This window comes from Dunckerocampus dactyliophorus, chromosome 18 (genome assembly GCF_027744805.1).
Source record: "Dunckerocampus dactyliophorus isolate RoL2022-P2 chromosome 18, RoL_Ddac_1.1, whole genome shotgun sequence".
Classification (NCBI taxonomy): Eukaryota; Metazoa; Chordata; class Actinopteri; order Syngnathiformes; family Syngnathidae; genus Dunckerocampus; species Dunckerocampus dactyliophorus.
Window position 1 is genome coordinate 19,952,180 of NC_072836.1, and position 19,735 is coordinate 19,971,914.

Genomic DNA, 19,735 nt, shown 5'->3' on the forward strand with positions numbered 1-19,735 from the left:
AGAGAGAGAGTTATGAAATGAGACGTTATGAAACTGAACATTCTTACTATTATATGCTCACTACTAAGGAGGGTGTAATAGTATTATGATTTTATGTGAAATGTATTGATTATACGATTATATTAGACATTTATGACATGAATTAATATGTTTCCAGAATTGTTTTTCAGCAGTTCAGTACTTATTGTTAGTAGCCAAAGTAATTGAAAATATTTTATACATTATACACCAGACGAAAAACTCTTACAGCAACTGGTCATTGCAGCCTGATTTTTGATTTTTTCAAATTGATTATTAAGAAGTATGTTCCACAATAATAACACACAATAATACATTAGGTGAGAATGGTCGTAATAGTGTTTTTAATTGTTCTTATTTTTATTGTATTATTTGGTATTTTGATTCATTATTTGGATGCAGCTGTTAAATTAAACAATGTTTGTTGTTTGGAGAAGTATAGAGTCTTGTGGGTATAACAAGTATGACTACCAGCAGAACATGAAACTGTGGAAAAGATTATAATTTCTTTAGTTGCGGTTTTCAGTTGATTTTCAGTGTTTCAGTGACCATCCTTTTGCGCCCTATTATTAAACTGAAAGCGGAACAAAGACGCGTCACGTGAATTCAGTCAGGACATGATTCAGGGCTGCACTGTTTATTTTCCGGTTAGCTCATAGCTAGCTGGGCTGTCGTAGCCAACATGTACACTCACGGCTCAGAAAGCTTAATCAAACAAGCAAGGTAAGGAAAGGAAATTACCACGTTTTTACATACACATCTTCTACAAATCTAAATACATGGATAATAATGACTATTTTATGATAATAAACTGAGTAATGAATAAACCGATACTGAGTATCGATGTTTAAGCTAAAACAGTAGCCTGACATCTTCCTCTGCTGCGCTACATAACTTGTGATTGGTTTATTATGGCACCTTTTTCAGGGAGATCCAAGAGTCTGAGCTGGAGAAGTTTTACAGCAGATTAATCAAGTTGCTCCAAGGGAAAGAACTCGGCCATGAGACTGTTGACTGTTTGCAAAGGCTGCACCTCATCCTTTCTGCCACCAAGTATACCAGGACGTGAGGGCAAAACTTCTCCTCACTGCCATGTTTAGCCTCCAGCTATACAGTATTGTAAACCGCAGCACCTCACACTACACCCGTCTTCTGGCATCCTTCCGTCCACCTCCATTTCTTTCCATCAACGTCATCCGCTATCTTGTTCTTCAAAGTACCCTCGACATGAGCTTGATAAATCAATTATTTTTTTATGCACCAAAGGTTGCCCCCAGACCTTCAGAAAAGGCTGAGACTGCTCCTTTCTTCACCTGTGGAGCAGCTTCAGGTGTTGAGCTCAGCTGTGCTCAGGGAGACGCTGCCCCTCGCTGGCGAGGAAGCGAACTACAGCCAGGACAGCAACAGTCAACAGAATAGCCACACTGCTGCCCTCCTGCTAGCTCAGGTGTGTTTATTTAATATTCGGCTGCGTGAATTACTTAAGGATTTTCAAAGCTTGGTCACTATCATTCATTTAGTCTCGTTAAAGTTGGATAAGATTATGATTTCCCTTTCCCAGACTGACTTTATGTTTGTCCACATTCTGCTCCATGCAGGCTGGATCCCGAGATGATCTGTCATCTCTATGCGCTCAGTTCCTACGCGGACTGGAAAACCGACCCTCAGAAGCACCAAATCATTCACTCACGCACACCCTGCCAATTGTCAACACTATCCTCTCGCACAGCCCCGATTGCCTCACTGAAGGTAACAATCACATGACTCTGCAACGATAAAAAGGCTCCTATTAAGCACACAAATCCAGTTTTTGTTTACTTGTGTGAGTGGCTATGTCTCACCGCAGATCATGTGACCCTCCTGAGTAAAAAGCTTGTCGATTGGCTGCGCTATGCGAGCACCATGCAAGGGGGCGGTGCTTCCTCAGGAGGATTTTTCACAGGACACAGGTCACGTCAGGTACACACTTGACAGACATTATTTTAAATAGAAAGCGGGCGCTTTATGAAGTGGTAACTTTGTGTTCCATCAGCCGCTGCCGATTGCGGAGCTGGATGGGACGGTGTCAGGAGATTTCTTCACAGTGCTGTGTGTTGGTCAAGGTTTTACTGACGACCAGTGGATGAACGTTTACTCCTTTTCCATGCTGCGCCATTGGCTTCTCACCTTCCACTCTGTGTCCAGTGACTCCATAGCAGACACGGGTAAGAGCACACCATTCATTCAAAGCCATTCAGGTTAAACAGCTAAAAAAAAAGACCACCCTGGTTTCCAAAAATGCCTTTAGACATATGACATATCTGTACTGCACCCTCGAGCTAAGCAAATACCACAAATTACTTGACTTTGTGTTTTTTATCGTCTCCAGCAAACAGGTTACAGCTAAGTCTGTCCCTCTCTCATTCCTTTTCTAATGGTAAGAAGTGAATTTGACAGCCACCACCCACCTACGCATGTGCACCTCAGAAGAGGAATCAACTAAAAATGCCTAAAGCCACTTTGTATGATCATTAATACCACACTTGAAATGAAGCACGAGCTAACCAGAAATTCTGTAACTTTAGTCTTAACCATCTTTATTCATGTTTCTTCACTAATCCAATCTGTAATGTGACGTACTCTTGAAGATCTTTCTTTTCTTTCTTTCCCTCCCCATTTGTTTCTACTTGAGGCCCAGCTAATCTGTTGATGGCTAAAACAACCCTTGAAAATGCATCCTAATGTCTTTCAACAAGCTTCTTATTGCAGAACTCTCAGCATCACAGCGTAAAAGAGCTTATTTTTTTGTGGTTGCTTACAATTTCCCTGAAGTTAAACAACTGTAACAGCTTCACTTTATGTACAGAAATCCCTCGTTTATTGTGGTTTATTGGTTCCAGACCCGACCGTGATAAGTGAGTTTCTGCAAAGTAGGATTCCTTATTTATAAATGGAATATTTTTGTAGTCAGACCACAGAAAACCTTTTTACGACCTTCTAAATGCAATTTTTAACATTATTAGAGCCTCGTAGACATAAAATACCACCCCTATAGTCACCTGTACACTCATATTACCCAATATAATAGACGTAATAAGAGAAAATTAGCCATTAGTGTTGCTGTAAATGTGTTCTGGTGCTAGGGGAGCTGAGTGGTTTGACAGGAAGTGATGTCGGGGGTTCAGAATTGAGTTTTACCTTGGTGTGGGTTACGGCTGCAACAAAAGCCCCCGTTGTGAGATCATTCAAACCTGCAACGAAAGCCTGGTGTTCCGGCGGTCAAGTCTGGTGCTTGTGTGTCTCACTCAACGTTATGGTAACATTACTGACACCTAGTGACCAGTGTGGAATACTACATATCATCACAACGTCTTTGAGTGTGTCTTTCAAATGCCTTCGATTGGTATTTTAGTTCATTTAGCCATTAATGCTTAAAAATGGTTAATTTAGGCAAAAATATGTAACATTTTCTTAAATCAGCATATTTTTTGACTAACAACAGGTTGTATTCAGCCATGAAACAGCATGATTTATGAATTCATGTATTTTTGAAAACCCGTGATATAGTGAAGCCATGAAATTTGCAGCATAAAGTGGTTGTTTGTTGCGCTGTTGCATTTTATAAATCAAATCGGAAATGTCAATCTTTGACCTGCGATGTTGCAGATGATAGGTCGGAGATAGACGGATCCGTGGTTTCCATGGTGTCCGCCACTTCCTCCTCCAGCCGCTTGCTGCCTCCCAAGGAGCGCCTGAGAGAGAAGGCTTTCCAGTACTGCCAGCGCCTCATCGAACAAAGCGATCGCAGTATGTGAAGACCAATGTCTGTGCTTGTGTTATGTGTGGACAAACTGTAATGTGTTATTCCTTCCTGTGTCTCAGAGGCCCAGAAAAGGACAGATACAGATCTACAGAAAGCTGTAAGCTCATATTTCTTTTTCTCTCACACTGCAGGGTTGCGTGGGAGATGTTGAGACAGGGAGACTACCTTACTCTTTGGCACCAACAACAATCTTCAAAACAAGACAAGCTTATGTAAAGTTTCTCACAAGAGCGAGTACACTCTTCACATTTTATTTTATCTTCACAAGTGACATTACTATAGAAATTCAACTTGGATGGAAGTTAGAGTAGTCGGTGTGCAGCTGACTTGCCACCGAAAATGACTCAACACCCAGGTAGTGTCTCTTGAGAGGATAAACTGTAATCAAAATGTTTGCAGAAATGTGAGAGATGAACTCACCTTTGTGAGATACTGTGTTAATGCTTGAATTATCAAACTTGCCACTAAAAAAGCTAACATTTTCAGTAAACGAAATGGGGCGTTGACAAATGTTGTGTTGCTCTGTGATTGTTGGGTGACAAAGCAACATTTACAGTGTAAGGGTTTGTGTATGTTCCTCTGTCAGTGTCTGGTGGAGGCGGTGTGTATCCTGGACTGCGTGTGTGTCGAGGATGCCTCCATGGTCTACCGGGCGTTCCCGTGCATTAAGGCGCTCTTTGGTCGTCTCAGCTCAGACTTGTCATTTGCCAGAGTCCTGCTGCCTGTAGCGCAGTTTTACCTCAATCACGGTATGTATAAGCACATTAGAATCATATCTGCATAACCACTGCGTGCAGGACAGATGGCTTACCGTCATTCTCGGACTATAGAGCACACCGGTATATAAGCCGCACCCACTAAATTAAAAGAAAAAAAGAGTTGTACATATATAGGCCGTACCTGTCTATAAGCCACAGGTGTCCACGTCATAACATTGGATATTTAGTACACAGAAAGATTTTTATAAACTTTTGATTAAATAAATGCTTTTTTTCCAAACAGTGTGTTGTAACATGTACCAGTGAGTGTAAGATGACTAGTTACACAGTAGCCTAACAGAAAAGTCATTCATCGCCATCCTCCTCCTTCTCTTCATCCTCCTGGGAACTAAAACCACTCAACTCATCTTCTTCAGCATCACAATTGAACAGCCTCATAATTCCTTCCTCACACACTTTGTCAGTCTCTCTCTCTCTCTTTTGTTGTCGCTCTTTGTTGTCTAGCCATTTAGCTTGAGCCACCCTCTTCATTCAGTCCAGCCTTTCGAAACCCGTTGGTGATAGGGGACGGTTGGCGGTCCGAGCAGCCCAAACAGAAGCTCTAGTAATTCTGCACTTGATCAAAGTTACTTAAGATTTGTCAGATATCGCTGCATAGGACTTGATAATACCTTCCACTTCACTCGTGCATTCATGAAGCTGCAGTCTAAGCATCATGGGAAATGTAGTTTTTAACCATAAATTAGCCACATCAACTGTGTGCTTACTGCCTTGGTCAATCGTTTTCTTGTACCGTTTAGGCGAGATGGCCGCCGTAGACTGTGGGGCCGTGTGGAAACTGGTGTTTGGTCGCTTCCCCGCCGAGCTCTTCAACGACCCTTTCCTGGCACACGAGCTCCTGCGCTTTCTTCGGCTAAACCTCGAGAGTGTGCAGATCCGTGTTCCCCACTACACGTGCTATTTCCCAAACCTGCTCAAGGTGAAAAGGAGAGAAACGCTGCTCCATCTACTTTTTTGTGGATTCACACTTATTTTCCAGCATTTGTTGCCGTGTGTCTGTAACTGCAGTTCTTAGCCTGGGACAGCCCTGCAGTGGTGGATGACTTTGTTGATCTGCTGCCCTCTCTGGTGACATGTGGAACTGCTTTGGAGCTGCTGCACACTTTGCTGGACCTGCCCTGTCTCTCTGCTACTCTGCTGTTGCAGCTCAGGTGAACATATGACACACTGGTATCAACCAATTGTTCAAAAAAGAACTTAGTGTAGAGTCAACTTTGTGCACTTGTGCCAGGTCAGCGTGTCTGCCCATTTCCGAGTCAGGAGGGCGCAGCCTGGCATCAATGGATGCATTCCGGAATCCATCTTTCCGAGGGCTGTTCCTCTTTCTACTTCGCGGTGAAGCAGGCTCAGGTAATCACAAAGTACGACTGTGGTTTTATTAGTATAAATGATAAAGCATCGCTAACACAAATGTACCTTTTGCACAGGTGACACAATTGACCGACTAAGCACGCTCCTCGAGCTGCTGTCCGAGGCTGCTGATTGGCCGAGAGTCGTTCAGTGTGCCCAGGCCGTCCCTGTTCTGTTGCACATTTTCTTCAATACGGTCATCACGGTGAGGAATGTTCAAGGTCAGGGGGTTTCCAAGTGCAGCACAGTAAGCCCCCATTCAGACAATGTAATAAGGATGGAGTTTTCGGCTCACCCCAGCTTTGCATTTTTTTCTTCATGTGCTTTGCCTGAAGTCTTCTGACGCCTCACACTTTGAAAACCCCTGTTGCTTTTGTTTTTCATTCATTCTGATATTTAAATGTGGGGTCACTTTAACATCACTAATGGGTCTTTTTTGCAGGTGGCTGATAAAACACTTTTAGGACAAGTGATCCTGGCTCTGCTGGAGAGAAGCAGCCTCCTTCTCAACATCCCTGAATACATCAAGGAGATACACAGGTACACCTCACACACACTATGAAAGCAAAGTTTTACTTCAGTTTTAACACAGACACACTGTCTCGGCAGGGTGTTCAGCCGCCAGCTGCTAAAGCTGTGCAAACTCCACCCTTCTCTGGTTCTGGACCAATCGCACGAGCTGCTGGACTTGGCAGGAGCCACATCCAACGTATACGGCAAAGAAGAGATCTACACGCATGTGGTAATTAGAAAGAAGAAGATCACACTTGTTTTTGACTACTAAAATGACATGACTTTTCCTCATAATATTCCAAGTTTATATTTGGAAATTTTCTTCTTGTAATATTATGATTTTATTCCCATAATATTTTGAATTTATTCCTATAATTATATAACTTTTTCCCCAACATAATTTTCCCAAAATTACAATTTTATTTTGTTGTTTGTTGTTTCCCATGAGATTCCGACTTAATTTTTTTTCTTTTATTATTATGATTATTAATATATTTATATTTTGGCTTTTTTCTTGTAAAAATTACATATTTTTCCATTTAAAAAAAAAGAAAGTTTTCTTGTTTATTTTTAAAATGTGTGGGCCAATAAAAAAAACAAAACAGCCATGGGCCGCAAATGGCCCCAAAGCCGCACTTTGGACACCCATGGTCAACATCTTCCCAAAAAGTGGAAGCCATTGTTGCTGTCTTTCATTTTCACTTCCTGCAGGTGTTACGGCAAGTTGTCCCAATACTTTTGCCCATGTTGTGTATTTTAGGTCCAGTAAAAAAACAGTCACACCCCCTCCTCAATGCATCTGTCTTGTAGGTGTGGGTGCTTGGGGAGTACCTGTCTGCGTCATATGACTCCCGCTGCTCGGTGAGGCTCATCACTTCCTGTTTTGAGGCGCTGGAGGCAGTGCTGTTTGAGATCACGTCATCTGCCTCGCCCCCGGGAGGAGGCTGCCCCGCCCCTCGGGTCATCACCACCCTAATGAACGCCTTGGCTAAGCTGGCATCACGATCACATGACCTCATCCCCAGGTGGCTGTTATACTTTCCGTTTATTTAGTGCAGCCATCTCTCATGTTTCTATGTGTCTCTGGCAGGGTCTCTCTCTTCCTCTCCAAGCTGAGAAACGTACCCAGAGGCAGCGCCGTTTCTTGGTGCACCGACGAAGAGGACCTTGTTTCCATAGTGACCCTCGGGGAGGAGCTGTGCTCGCTGCTGAAGACGCCCGGCGTGGCTCAGAGCGTCCTGAACCCGCCCCCGCACATCACCACGCCCCAGTGGCACCGAGACACCAACGTGGCCATGCCGCTGCAACTGCGAGCACTCACCAGACTCACGCAGGCACACACGTCGCACGTGCAACACACACCCGCTTCTCCGTCTGCCTACACGGGCGTATAAGCGAAACATCACTTGCATACAAACTGGTTGCACGTTTTGTAAATACATACCCTTCACTGTGATGAACAATCACAAAAGACACTCGCCAATCAGTGTAATATATATTATCTCTTCTTTATTCATGTGATTTATCAGAAATAAAAATGTACAAAATAGATCATCTGAAAAAAATACAGTCTATGGCCAGTAAGAAAATAAGTGGCATGTTTGTATATCAACATCTAGAGGAGTTTGGGAAATAGAAAGTGCATACAGCTTTGACCAAAATATGTTACACTTGATCCACAGCAACAAGAACTCCTCTTTGAACGCTCCATCTTTACTTTAATTGGATTGTACATGACCTTGACACTCACTGCACTCATTTTAATTGCTTAAGTTGAGAGAAACAGTACATTTGTCGACAACTGAGAATTGCATACAGTCCGTGTCGTAATATTTGAAGTGTTTGGTGTGTGTGTGTGTATTCAGCATTTTGATATGTTATTCAGCTCTTCAAAATGAACAAACCTTCAAAATACACAGCAGCTATACATTTTGGCACATTGTTATTGGAAGGTATACTAAATATGTTAAGATTTGTTCAACCTTTTCAAAGAAGGCTTATCTTTAAAAGAAAAAAAGATGGATGAGGTCGGTGTCACAACTCTATTTAACTTGCTGCAGATGACCCTAAGGCAGACCCTCCTATCATATTTCTTCGTGGGACAGATGCCTGACGACTCATTGACGACCATTATCTTAAAATTATCATCGTAACTCCTCCTCTGTTGTTTGTTGACCTGCCAAATTTTTGAGACACTTTTTTTTCCCCCAGCAAGTCTCTGTCACAGCTGCATCGCTCCAGGTTACTGGTGTGTGTGTGTGTGACAGGAAGAAAAGAACACATTTACTTGGGGGAAAGTCATTTGGCGCCACCTGTTGGTATGTACAGTGTCTAGCCCATGAATATAAGAAAAACTGGTATTTTTCATTCTTTTTTCTACGGGGAAAAAAAGGCTTATATAATCTTATATTTGGGTCCGTTTGTATGGCCATGTTCTTCTGAACATGCAAATGAATGAAGCAAAATAACTACTCAACCTATGATGATCATAGTATGATTAGTCCTCCTGAAATGATTACAGAGGCAAAATTAGAGTTCATTTTAAACTCACTGGGACTACTTTGGGTTCGTGGTTTATCTTCTGGCCTACAGGGAGTGCCCTGTGATGTGGAACTGTACCAACTGTGTCTTCCTGTAACTTAGGATGGGATGGGTGCTCTCAGCACGAGAGGCAGGTCTTCATCACCTGGAGGTCTCCTGAAGAGGCCTGGGCAAGTAGAGGTACCTCCAGATGGCGTAGTAGTGAATGCCCGCTCCGGCTGCCACGAAAAGATGCCAAATGGCGTGGGCAAACGGTACCAGGCCGTCGCTCTTGAAGAAGACCACACCCACCGCGTAGAAGACTCCTCCCATGGCGAGTTCACACACACCTGCGTGGTCCACCTTCAACATGTATGCATGGCAGGTTGAAAAACATACACACCGTGACACTTGTTTAGATACAGCTGCACAATCGAGCTGGTAAAAATATCGACTGAAAAAAATCTGCCTCTACTAAGATAATGCTGTGTTTTAACAGACGCTACTAAGAGGTATTTTAATTGCTTATTCAGCTACATGACAGAGCCAAAATATTAGGTACAGCTCTCAGTAGCCAGTTGAACACCACTGCAAAGTACAACCACAATTTTATTATTAAAAAAATATATATACACACACATATATGTATATGTACATATATGTATTGTTGGCATATAATAATACAATATAAAAAACAATATAATTATATTTGTATATTTTTCAATTTACTATTCATTAATTAATATTATATGACGCTTTATATTTATTATATTGAATAATAATATAAAAATATATATACTACATTATATTTTTAAATACACATTATATAATATTTATAACAACAAATTATAATAATATAACATATCATATAACATTAATAAAATATAATAATAAAACAATAATATATTACTATTTTTTATATAATTAAAAAAAATTATTTATACAGTACACACGCAAATTCAAAAAACAATACAAGCAGTTGATGTTTGCTAAATACAAGGCAGAAGAGTCTTGATTGTTCTGTCAGGTTTGTTATGTTTTTGTTTTTTTTGTTTATAAAAAAAAGGAAAAAAAATATTTATTTATTTATTTATTAATTATTATTATTATTATTATTTATGTATATGTATATATATATTTAATTTTTTTTTTTTTTTTTTTTGGGGGGGGGGGGGGCTGTCTTACCATTATCTATTATGTATTATCCTGACTATCACAGAAAACACGACATGGAATGCAGGAAGTGAACAACATGTACTGTACTAGATGTAGAATGGATGGGGGGTAGGATTAAATAAGCTTTGCTTCTTCCTACTCCTTTTGGACATGTGGAACTGTCAAAGAATGATTCACGAGATGTATTCCATTGTAACCTTCATGTTCAAATAAACTAAACTAAACCAAACCAAAACCAAACCAAACCACATGCATACACATACACACATACTGTATACACTATATATGTGTGTGTGTGTATATATATATATATATATATATATATATATATATATAATTTTTAATGTTTTATTTTATTATTATTATAATATAATAAATATATTATTTTATAATACAATATAATAAAAATATAATTAGATTACATATATATATATATATATATATATATATATATATATATATATATAGTATTAAATTGTGTTATTTACTTTTTATTTCTATAATCATCTAAAAATATATATCATATAATAATATATTTATATAATACAAATATAAAATATGATAAAATCATATTTTATTTATAATATTTTTATATATATCCTGTATATATGTATATATATATGTATGTATATATATATATCTATATACATACATATATACATATATCCAGTATATACATATTAAATGTATGTCTCACTGTCAGTGTCAATCAAAAGTCATTTTTACACATTAAAACAAACAAAACTGTTGCTTAAATTCTGACAGGCTCTGATTGCTGCACAATGACAGGAAGCCTGCTGCGGTAACAGGACAAGTCTTTATTTCTTTTTTTGAAGACAATGCTTCCAACGTCTTACCATAGACAGGATGACCAGAGCAGGAACAGCTCCCATGGCTACATAGCCCAGCAACTCTACCAGCTTGAACCTGCAAGCATACAGCATGAAAGTACAACGCTTCTGTTACTCAATTGTTTCTAAGTGTGTTTTGCCGTAAACTCCTGCGAACAGGCGTTCGGTTTCAGCCACACATACTGTGCCAAAATGACACAATGTTACCTCTCGTGGAAGAAGAAGACATAGACGGACCCTAAAGCAGCCATGACCCAGATTAGCCAGCGCATGTGACACGCCCAAGGACCCAGTTCCCTCAGCATCAACCTGACGACAGACACACACGTCACAATGCCTCCGCTGTGACCTCGGTGGGCCATCACACTGCCCTGTCATGTCAGGTTGTCTCATCAACAGACCTACCAGGGAGAGTAAGAGGCCGCAATGAAGAAGTAGATGGCCATTCGGTCGCACATGTGGAAACGCTGCTCCACCTTTCTGCACAAGGAAATAAACGGTAAACGGCTCTTTTCTGAATAAAACAAGCATCACACAACAGAGGGTCCACCCAAATTGCAAGCGAGCTATAACGGGATCAAGACGCCGTAGTGACGACGCTGTAGCATAATGACACCTTTAGTCATCTTGGGCAAAAAATTCAGCAGAGCTGGACGAGTTACTACTGGAATCCTCATTGTTGCCAGCTACTTAGCCAATAATAATCGTGCCTTGACTCATTTTCAGTGGATCGTAACTGATTACTCTAAAGCACGGGTGTTTTTCCACTGAGGGCCGCATAGGGCGCAACGGCCACTTTGATATTTTGTAAACCAAACATGTGTATATGCTAGGAAGTTATATTTATTATAGGAAAAAAATATCTTTGTAAATTCCATCCATTTTCTATGCCGTTTGTCCTCACTAGGGTGGCGGGGGTATGCTGGAACCTATCCCAGCTGACTTCGGGCGAGAGGCAAGGTACACCCTGGACTGGTCGCCAGCCAATTCTTTGCCAATTTTCTTCTGATAATATTATGACTCTATTCCCATAATATATTGAATTTATTCCCGTCAAATTATAACTTTTTCCCCCCAAATTGTAAGCGGTGTGGCGAGTTGTCACTATGCCAGTAAAGTAGTTCTTCGGCACAACAATGTTAATAACAATAATTATAGTAATGTCACTGTAGCTTGGTTTATATGCAGGTCACATTATGCAGATGGAGCATTGTTGGCACTTTTTGGAGTTTTTTTCAGAAGACTTTATAGGCGGAACAGGTGCGTCCCATTACGTGCATTCGTAGCTGCCTCTTTTTAGCTGTTTTTATAGCTTTAGAAGGCACAGAAAAGAGGAAGACGTGTGTTCATGTTTCCATAAGGATTGTGGATGATGGGTCAAACTCAAAATTGTGACATTTTTTCTCTTTAGAATACAGCGTTTTATGTGTTAGGAGTTTTTATATTTTTTTATGAAATTACATTTTTCGAATATGAATGACCCCCGCGCCGCACTTCGGACACCCCTGCTTTAGAGTATATTCACTTTTCATTTCTATAGTATTGTACCTGGAGGAGAACGGTTGCTGAAATGTGAGGGATGACAAACTGATGACAAAATGATAGCGATTAGGCAAAGTTTAGCTACTAATGTTAGCGATCATTAAAAAAATATAGCCTGTCCAACTATATTTTAATTGCAATTCACTCAGGAATGGTGTGTGACTGTAACACACGAGCTTTGGGTGAGTTTAAATCCATCGAGAGGTGGTTGTGCTATTATGTAATGTTCAAACGAGCGGAAGAATAAGAACAGTGAATATCATCGGAATGCATGTCTTTCAGCATTCACGCAAATAATCCACTCAATCCTTCATAATCGCTACATGAAAAGAATAGAGGACTCTCTATTCTGGATTATACTATAGTAGTAGTAGTAGTAGTAGTAGTAGTAGTAGTAGTAGTAATAGGAGATGTTGTTGTAGTAAACATTGTTTTCTTCTCAGCCCAGACACGTGATGTGTTGTGCATATGATTTCATTCGCAGTATCTTTATAACCAGGTCACATCTGTTGTTCATCTTGACACCTCCAGCTTTGCCATAATTAGCAATCTAACGAACACACACATGCACATCTGCCAACCTTTTTTGTGGTAAACACACACACCTGAGGTGGCTGATTTTCCAGGCAACAGCATGGAAGAGCGTTGAGGTGACAAACAGGCCCGTGAGTCCGCTCCCGTAGAGCCAGGCGGCAACACAATGCCATTGGTCCACGGACAGGAAATGCAGCACAGACCCACCCACAAGGCTTGGTAGGATCCAGAACTTTAAAGACACCAGACATTTTTCTGTTGACTTTCTATTTGTACAAAATAAACTTTCTGTCATTTCTCTATATTACAGTGTTCCCTCGTTTATCGCGGGGGATAGGTTCCCAAAATAGCACCCAATGCGTGAAATCCGCGAAGTAGGCAACTGTATTTTTTTTCTACAATTATTCTATATGTTTTAAGGCTGTAAACCCACATTGCACTTCTTCTTAAAGGGCCAGGCTCGGCCTGTGACAACGTTCATTAATTGTTAAAAAAAAATTGTACTTTTAAAAAATCCGCAAAACAGAGAGTCTGCGAAGGTGAATCGCGATGGAGCGAGGGAACGCTGTACATGTAAAATACCGAAAGACACACACTGTATTTCACTTGAGTGTTGACGTAAGTGATGTTTTTTTAATCTTATCAACACTTTAGACATTTTAAAAATACTTTCTTGTTGTTGTTGGCTGACTTTCTCCCCATGCCCGATGTGGGAATATTTCTGTGTTTGCCCCTCGGCCGTCTTTAAATGCTTTCCTGACATTGTTAACATTCCTGCCCTCCTCCTTGCACAGCCGCAGCCTCTGCTGAGTGATCCCAGGCTTTTACACAAGGTGAGCATGCATGTCTCTGCTTGCCGAACTCGCCTTTCACTGTGGTACGTACAAGGCTTAACAAGCAGCGTGACCAAGCTTTGCTCCCTGCTCGCTCGCTTTGACCGTTTTCATTCACTCTCACTCTCACCGAGGGGCCGAAGCGTTCAGGGATTACAGCAGATTAGGCAACGCTACAGGCCGAATCAGGGATTATATATCCCAGTGTCCCTATCAGAGAGCCCCAAATGCTCGCTATTCTGCCTCAATCTTCTGCATCTTCTTTTTCTGGGCTTTTACTGAACTGACCATCCCTCAGCACTGCCAAGAGGGGATATAATACCGCTGTAGTCAAATTCCACAACTCATGCACAGTATGTGATGTATTTGTTTTGTATGTGGCTCACCCCGTGTGTGGCACAGTTGGCAGCATGTTCGTATTCAGTCGGCTGGTATCTCTTGTTTGCCGGCACCCTGCAGTTCATGAACCTGACGACACAAGAGTTTGGTGTTGGTCAGCAGTGATGACGTCTTGAATTACTGTAATACTTTGCACTGAAAACCTGTGCATGGGCCTGTGTGTGTGTTAGGCTCATTCTTGAAGGTTTTAAATGCTGCTAATCCACATCACGTTGTGAGATTTTTTAGTGTAGCGTGCCCCAAAGTTACTTTGGAAACCGTGTTGCCATGGTCACTGGTGATGTCACTGTCTTTAGTAGCACAACATGGCTCCAGTAAACTACTCATGTCCTGGAAGACATAAAGTCTTTCAAAAGGCAAAGGACCATGTATGGTAACCACTGTGGCGTTTGAAGAAACAAAACAAAACAAAAAAGACAGACCCAGTACTCCATATTTTTATACTACACAATATGAGAATAATAATCAGAAGAATGCGGTGGTAATCTAATAGTCAAAACTATTAGCTATGTGAGTCTCTGCCGCTTATCCTAATTACGGTCGTGGGGGTATGCTGGAGCCTATCTCAGCTGACTTCGGGCGAGAGGCGGGGTACACCCTGGACTGGTGGCCAGCCAATGGCAGGGCACATATAGACCAACAACCATTCACACTCACATTCATACCTATGGACAATTTAGAGTCGCCAATTAACCTAACATGCATGTTTTTGGAATGTGGGAGGAAACTGGAGTACCCGGAGAAAACCCTCGCACGCACGGGGGATCTCCTGACTGTGTGGCCAACATGCGAACCACTCGACCACCGTGCGGCCTGTCGATTGAGGTTTTATTATTTTATTTATTAGATTTTTTTCTAATTTACTGTTATGTTATGTCGTGCTGTGTTGTGTTATATTACGTTACGTTATGATACAGTAATCCAAGTAGAGTTCAATGAAACTTGCAAATCTAACAAAAATACCAAAAAAAGGTAGCAAATCCAAACTATTTTAGACAATTTGTGACGTCCTTAATCAAGCACATGTGCTTGTGCACTAAATTGGATTTTTTTTTTTTTTCATGGTGCAAGTTTCCCAACATACTGTATGAAATACATTTTAAATGGGGGTTATTTATTTATATTGTTTATTTATATGTTTTATGATCATGTTTTATAAATTCTAGTATTTATTATTTCATATTATTGCAGATGATTTATTAATTATATTCTATGCAATTATTTATTTAATTTGTACTTTTATTAAGCATTTCCATCGGTGCCCCAGAAAGAGTAAAATGAAACTTGCAAATCTACACTGGAAAAAAAAAACTCTAATCCATACTATTCCAGATCGTTCATGATAACATTAATCAAGCACATGGCCTTTTGCACTGAATCTAGATTTTTTTCAAATGATGCAGGCTGTTAATTTGATTCAGTTTGATCTTCATTAATCCTTGCATTTATAGCCATTTTTCTTGTTTTTACTTGTTTTGTATGGTGACCCTGGCTTTTTGCATTATTAAATGAAATGTATTGCATAGTCTTGTACCGCATCGTTCATGCATACAGTGATGCCAATGTCTTACCATGCATGCATGTGTGCAATTTAATCCCAAATGAATTCTCAATCCCAGTTTCCCGGGATAAAAAAACCCACACACATCTGGAGATGTTACAAAACCGCACTTAATGCTGCAAGATAAACACGCACACAGCGAACGCTATGAAGGCCAGGCCACAGGTGCATTGGTGTGGGTCAGCTGTGTTGCTTAATGAGCACATCCATGCTGGCATAACTTTCTGTGCTATAACAGTGGAGCATAACATCACCGGCTAAAGTCCTCTCTCGTAGGACGTTTCCTTGAGACTTTGCTGCACTTCCTGTCTCCTTACACTTGTTGCCACACGAGTGTGTATAGTTCCACTTGAATGAAAAAAGCAAACATGAAACAGTATCATCAGCTGCACCTGGCTAAAGAAAACGAATGTATGGCCTTGAAATTTCCCACTAAGCTTGTCTGCAAGGCTGTTAATGGACCTGAGTGCTGCATTGTGATGTCGTCCTAATTGCTTAGGACAGAACTGTGTGTGTGTTTGTGTAGTTGGACCGAAGGGAAGGGAAAGACCCTGATCAGAGGAGACATTGTTGTCATCATCATCAGCAGGGCCACTATTCTCTTTCTCTGGCTTGGGCACACACTGTCCCTTTGCCTGTGCACACACAGCATGTACTCTGCAAGCCCACAGGTGTGTGTGTGTGTGCTTATTTCTGCACATTCCAATTAATAGTCTCAGTTGCCTTTAAGAGGATGAGAAGTGTGTGTTTTAGTGTGTGTTCAGGACTATTCCTTTTTCCAGTAATGCTAAAGTTCATCACCTCTGGGACTCAAACTCTGCATGGTTCTCACGATGATCACCATCTCCCCATGCACGCTTGTCTCCAGTCCAGCCTAGTTATTATATATCACATGTACTAATAATGTCTATATGTGCCCTGTGGCTGACCAGTGACCAGTCCAGGGCAGGGATGTCCAAACTGTGGCGTGGGGACCATTTTTGGCTCACGGCTTGTTTTTACTGGCCCTCTGCATAGTCTAAAAATAAAATTCATTGATTATTAATGAGGTATATTAGTAGATATTACGGTGTATGAGCCGCACCCACTAAATTTAGAGGAAAAAACAGATTTGTACATACAGTATGTAAGCCGCACCGGTGCACAAGCCACACGTGTTGCGGTAAAGTTTTCCCATAATGCATTTCGTTTCAGAAAACCATTTTATTGGAGGAGCGTACCAACCAAAGAAAATGGTGGATGGCACTGCAATGCTGCCTGTGGCCGCCAGAGGAGCTGGAGCCCAGAGCCCAAAGCCCAAACCGATCACTGCAGCCTCAAGGAATGCTTTGCTCAGACGCAATGCTTTATGGGAAAACTTTAAAATATTTCATTTTAAACTTGTATTGGTACATGTTTGGATATTTATGAGGAATAACTTTGGAGTGGTAAGTTGCTGTGTGATGACTTTAGTGTCGTTTGTGACAACGACCTCCTGCAATTTCCACTAGACGCTCGCCACCATGCCGCACCTCCGGGCCTGGCTCCAGAGTGGAGCCTGTTTAGCCACTCTTTGTCTGGTCCCTCCCCCAGGACCTCTTTACAATGGGTGACCCTACCAGGGGCATAAGAGCCCCTGACAACTTAGCTCGTAGGGTCATCGGGACACGCAAAATCCTCCACCACGATAAGGTCGTAGTTCAGAAGGGAGAATTTTGCGCCAATTTGTATGCAGTTTAACTCATAATGGTGAACAAGATTGTCATTGTTTTGTTCATTCTGTTCATTGAAACCACTGTTGGTAACATAAGCTAACCGGTGGTGGTGCTCTTATATTTCTTGGTTGGAAAAAGAAGTCATTTTGAGCCATAATTTTATTAAACGTAATTTTTTTAAAACATTAAGACAATGTAGAAGCCACAGCGAATGCATGCCATAATTAAAGCCAAAGGAGAGTGTGCGATCTTTTGCTTTGGCCAGGTAGTGTGTACTGGATTGGTGCTTCCTTCAATTTTTTGCTGGAAAAACTTTCCAAAGTTGGCTGGGGTAGGCTCCAGCTCACAGTACACTAACCCTAATGACAAGCAGGACAGAAAAACGATGAATGAAAAAAATGTACAATGTTTAAACGGCAGTTTGAAAGCAAAGAACATGCACTGAGAAAGTTTCAGAAGAAACTATTGTTTGAAATGCAGTCATTGCCTCTCACGCGCACACACGCGCGCACATAGTATCAATCAATAACACATCCTCCGTGCGCTCGCATGCACCGGAATTGCTACCCGTGAAAACCTCCAAATCCAACTAGATCAACAATTTAAAAAACACTAAGACGATTCCTTTACCTTCCGAATGCAGTCCCCTTCAAGTCCATCTTGTGTCTCTGCCTACGGGTTCTCCATTCCGGATGTCCCGCCGCCGTGCGCTCAAACATAAACACATAAGTCCAGCCGGGCCGACAACAACTTGCAGGTTATATCCAGTAACACAACAACGGTTGGACTTTCACACAACTTTCCATCATCGTGCGAGTGGACGCATGTCTGTGGGAACGGGGATGAGTTGTGAGTGGGAGAGATGTGTTTGCAGGATGTTCCACTCCGCAGGACTGGGCTTGTAATCCCTCCTCCCCTCTCCTGGCTGATGATAACACAACAGCCAACCACAAGCCCTCCCCACGACACAACTAGTGTCCCCTCCCTCAACTTTTACCGTATTTTAGCTGTCAATATTTGCAGAGGAAACACTGCAAATGCCGGATAAGCGCTATGTGCAGTGGTATCTCCAAAGCCGGTTGACTTACAAATTGCTCTCATTTCAAAGTGTTTTCTCTTCGTAAAAAGTGCTTGTTACGTTTTAAGTCACGTTTTGCCGTCCTTAACTGGCAATGCAAGTGTAAAAAGAGGTTAACCGCTGCATAATGCAACTAAAATAAAGTAAAACGACTCATCCATATAGATGCCTGATGCAGGGAGGAGTTTGCAGAAACCTAGTGTCACCGAGTGGCGTTTTATTGTTATTGCAGGGGATTCACACGTCTTTTGCAATGTATAAAAAGTGTATTTCACCTTGAAAATTGTATTTGTGCTTGTGTTTCATATTTGATTCTTATGTTTTTCTTTATGCGCTTTGTTTTGGACCCTAAATTGTCCATAGGTGTGAATGTGAGCGTGAATGGTTGTCTATATGTGCCCTGCCATTGGCTGGCGACCAGTCCAGGGTGTACCCCGCCTCTCGCCTGAAGTCAGCTGGGATAGACTCCAGCATGCCCCCGCGACCCTAAAACTGCAACTTTTTTTCTTTTGGACTTTTCCATTTTTGCTGGGACGTTTTTTCTTACATTTTCCATCTTTGCCTTTGTAAATTTTCTTCTTGTAATATTGTGACTTGATTCCAGATAGATACTTCATTCATCTCCAAGAGAAATTCACATTTACATATTACAAATTACACATTGCATTCCCCAGCTTAATTTTCCAAAAACGACAACATTATTTTGTTTTGTTTGTTTCTCATAATATTACAACTTTAAACAAACTTTTTTTGTAATATTTCAACTTTGTTCCATGAAAATTCTTTTCTATTTTTCCTCATAACATTATGTTATTGTTCCAGTAAAATTACAACTTTTTATCATTAGATTTTAAAAAAAGGACTTAATTCTTGTAAAATTGCTGCTGATTTTTCCATTTTTGCTGGGGTTTTTTTGGTTTTGTTTTCTTGTTAGATTACATTTTTACAATGTGCCACAGGCCAATAAAAAAAAAACAGCCGCTGGCTGCAAATGGCCCCCGAGCTGCACTTTGTACACCCCTACTGTAAACTTAATAAAGGCACCGTCTGCCTTGGCAAAGTTTAGCTGCTAACTTAGCTCTCAC

At 41.0% G+C, this 19,735-nt stretch overlaps 3 protein-coding genes across 5 annotated transcripts in view; 1 reads left to right on the plus strand and 2 right to left on the minus strand.

Annotated features, from left to right (window-relative positions):
• Window positions 1-1,334, minus strand: part of card11 (caspase recruitment domain family, member 11) — a 30,250-nt gene extending 28,916 nt beyond the window's left edge. For both annotated transcript variants that reach the window (XM_054759502.1, XM_054759503.1), the window contains exon 1: window positions 937-1,334. The gene's annotated coding sequence lies outside the window, so the exon portion shown is untranslated. The remainder of the gene's footprint in view (window positions 1-936) is intronic.
• On the plus strand, window positions 635-9,924 carry ap5z1 (adaptor related protein complex 5 subunit zeta 1). Of its 2 annotated transcripts, XM_054759504.1 has the most exons (18): window positions 635-741; window positions 946-1,083; window positions 1,285-1,465; window positions 1,617-1,767; window positions 1,865-1,977; window positions 2,051-2,222; window positions 2,387-2,434; window positions 3,664-3,804; window positions 3,880-3,917; window positions 4,407-4,569; window positions 5,340-5,518; window positions 5,608-5,750; window positions 5,831-5,949; window positions 6,027-6,154; window positions 6,392-6,489; window positions 6,559-6,691; window positions 7,273-7,487; window positions 7,553-9,924. In XM_054759504.1, the coding sequence occupies exons 1-18, from the start codon at window positions 701-703 to the stop codon at window positions 7,854-7,856; spliced, it is 2,505 nt and encodes an 834-aa protein (XP_054615479.1). In that variant the 5' UTR covers window positions 635-700; the 3' UTR covers window positions 7,857-9,924. The 2 variants fall into 2 exon arrangements, with proteins under 2 accessions (XP_054615479.1, XP_054615480.1); XM_054759505.1 differs by lacking the exon at window positions 2,387-2,434 and having other exon boundaries at window positions 7,553-9,923.
• mmd2a (monocyte to macrophage differentiation-associated 2a) lies at window positions 7,952-18,487 on the minus strand. The gene is made up of 7 exons (XM_054759507.1): window positions 18,203-18,487; window positions 14,305-14,386; window positions 13,157-13,317; window positions 11,415-11,489; window positions 11,217-11,318; window positions 11,016-11,085; window positions 7,952-9,345 (listed from the first exon to the last, which is right to left on the minus strand). Exons 1-7 carry the CDS (start codon window positions 18,289-18,291, stop codon window positions 9,145-9,147), a joined length of 780 nt encoding a protein of 259 aa, XP_054615482.1. The 5' UTR covers window positions 18,292-18,487; the 3' UTR covers window positions 7,952-9,144.
• Between the last annotated feature and the right edge of the window lie 1,248 nt (window positions 18,488-19,735).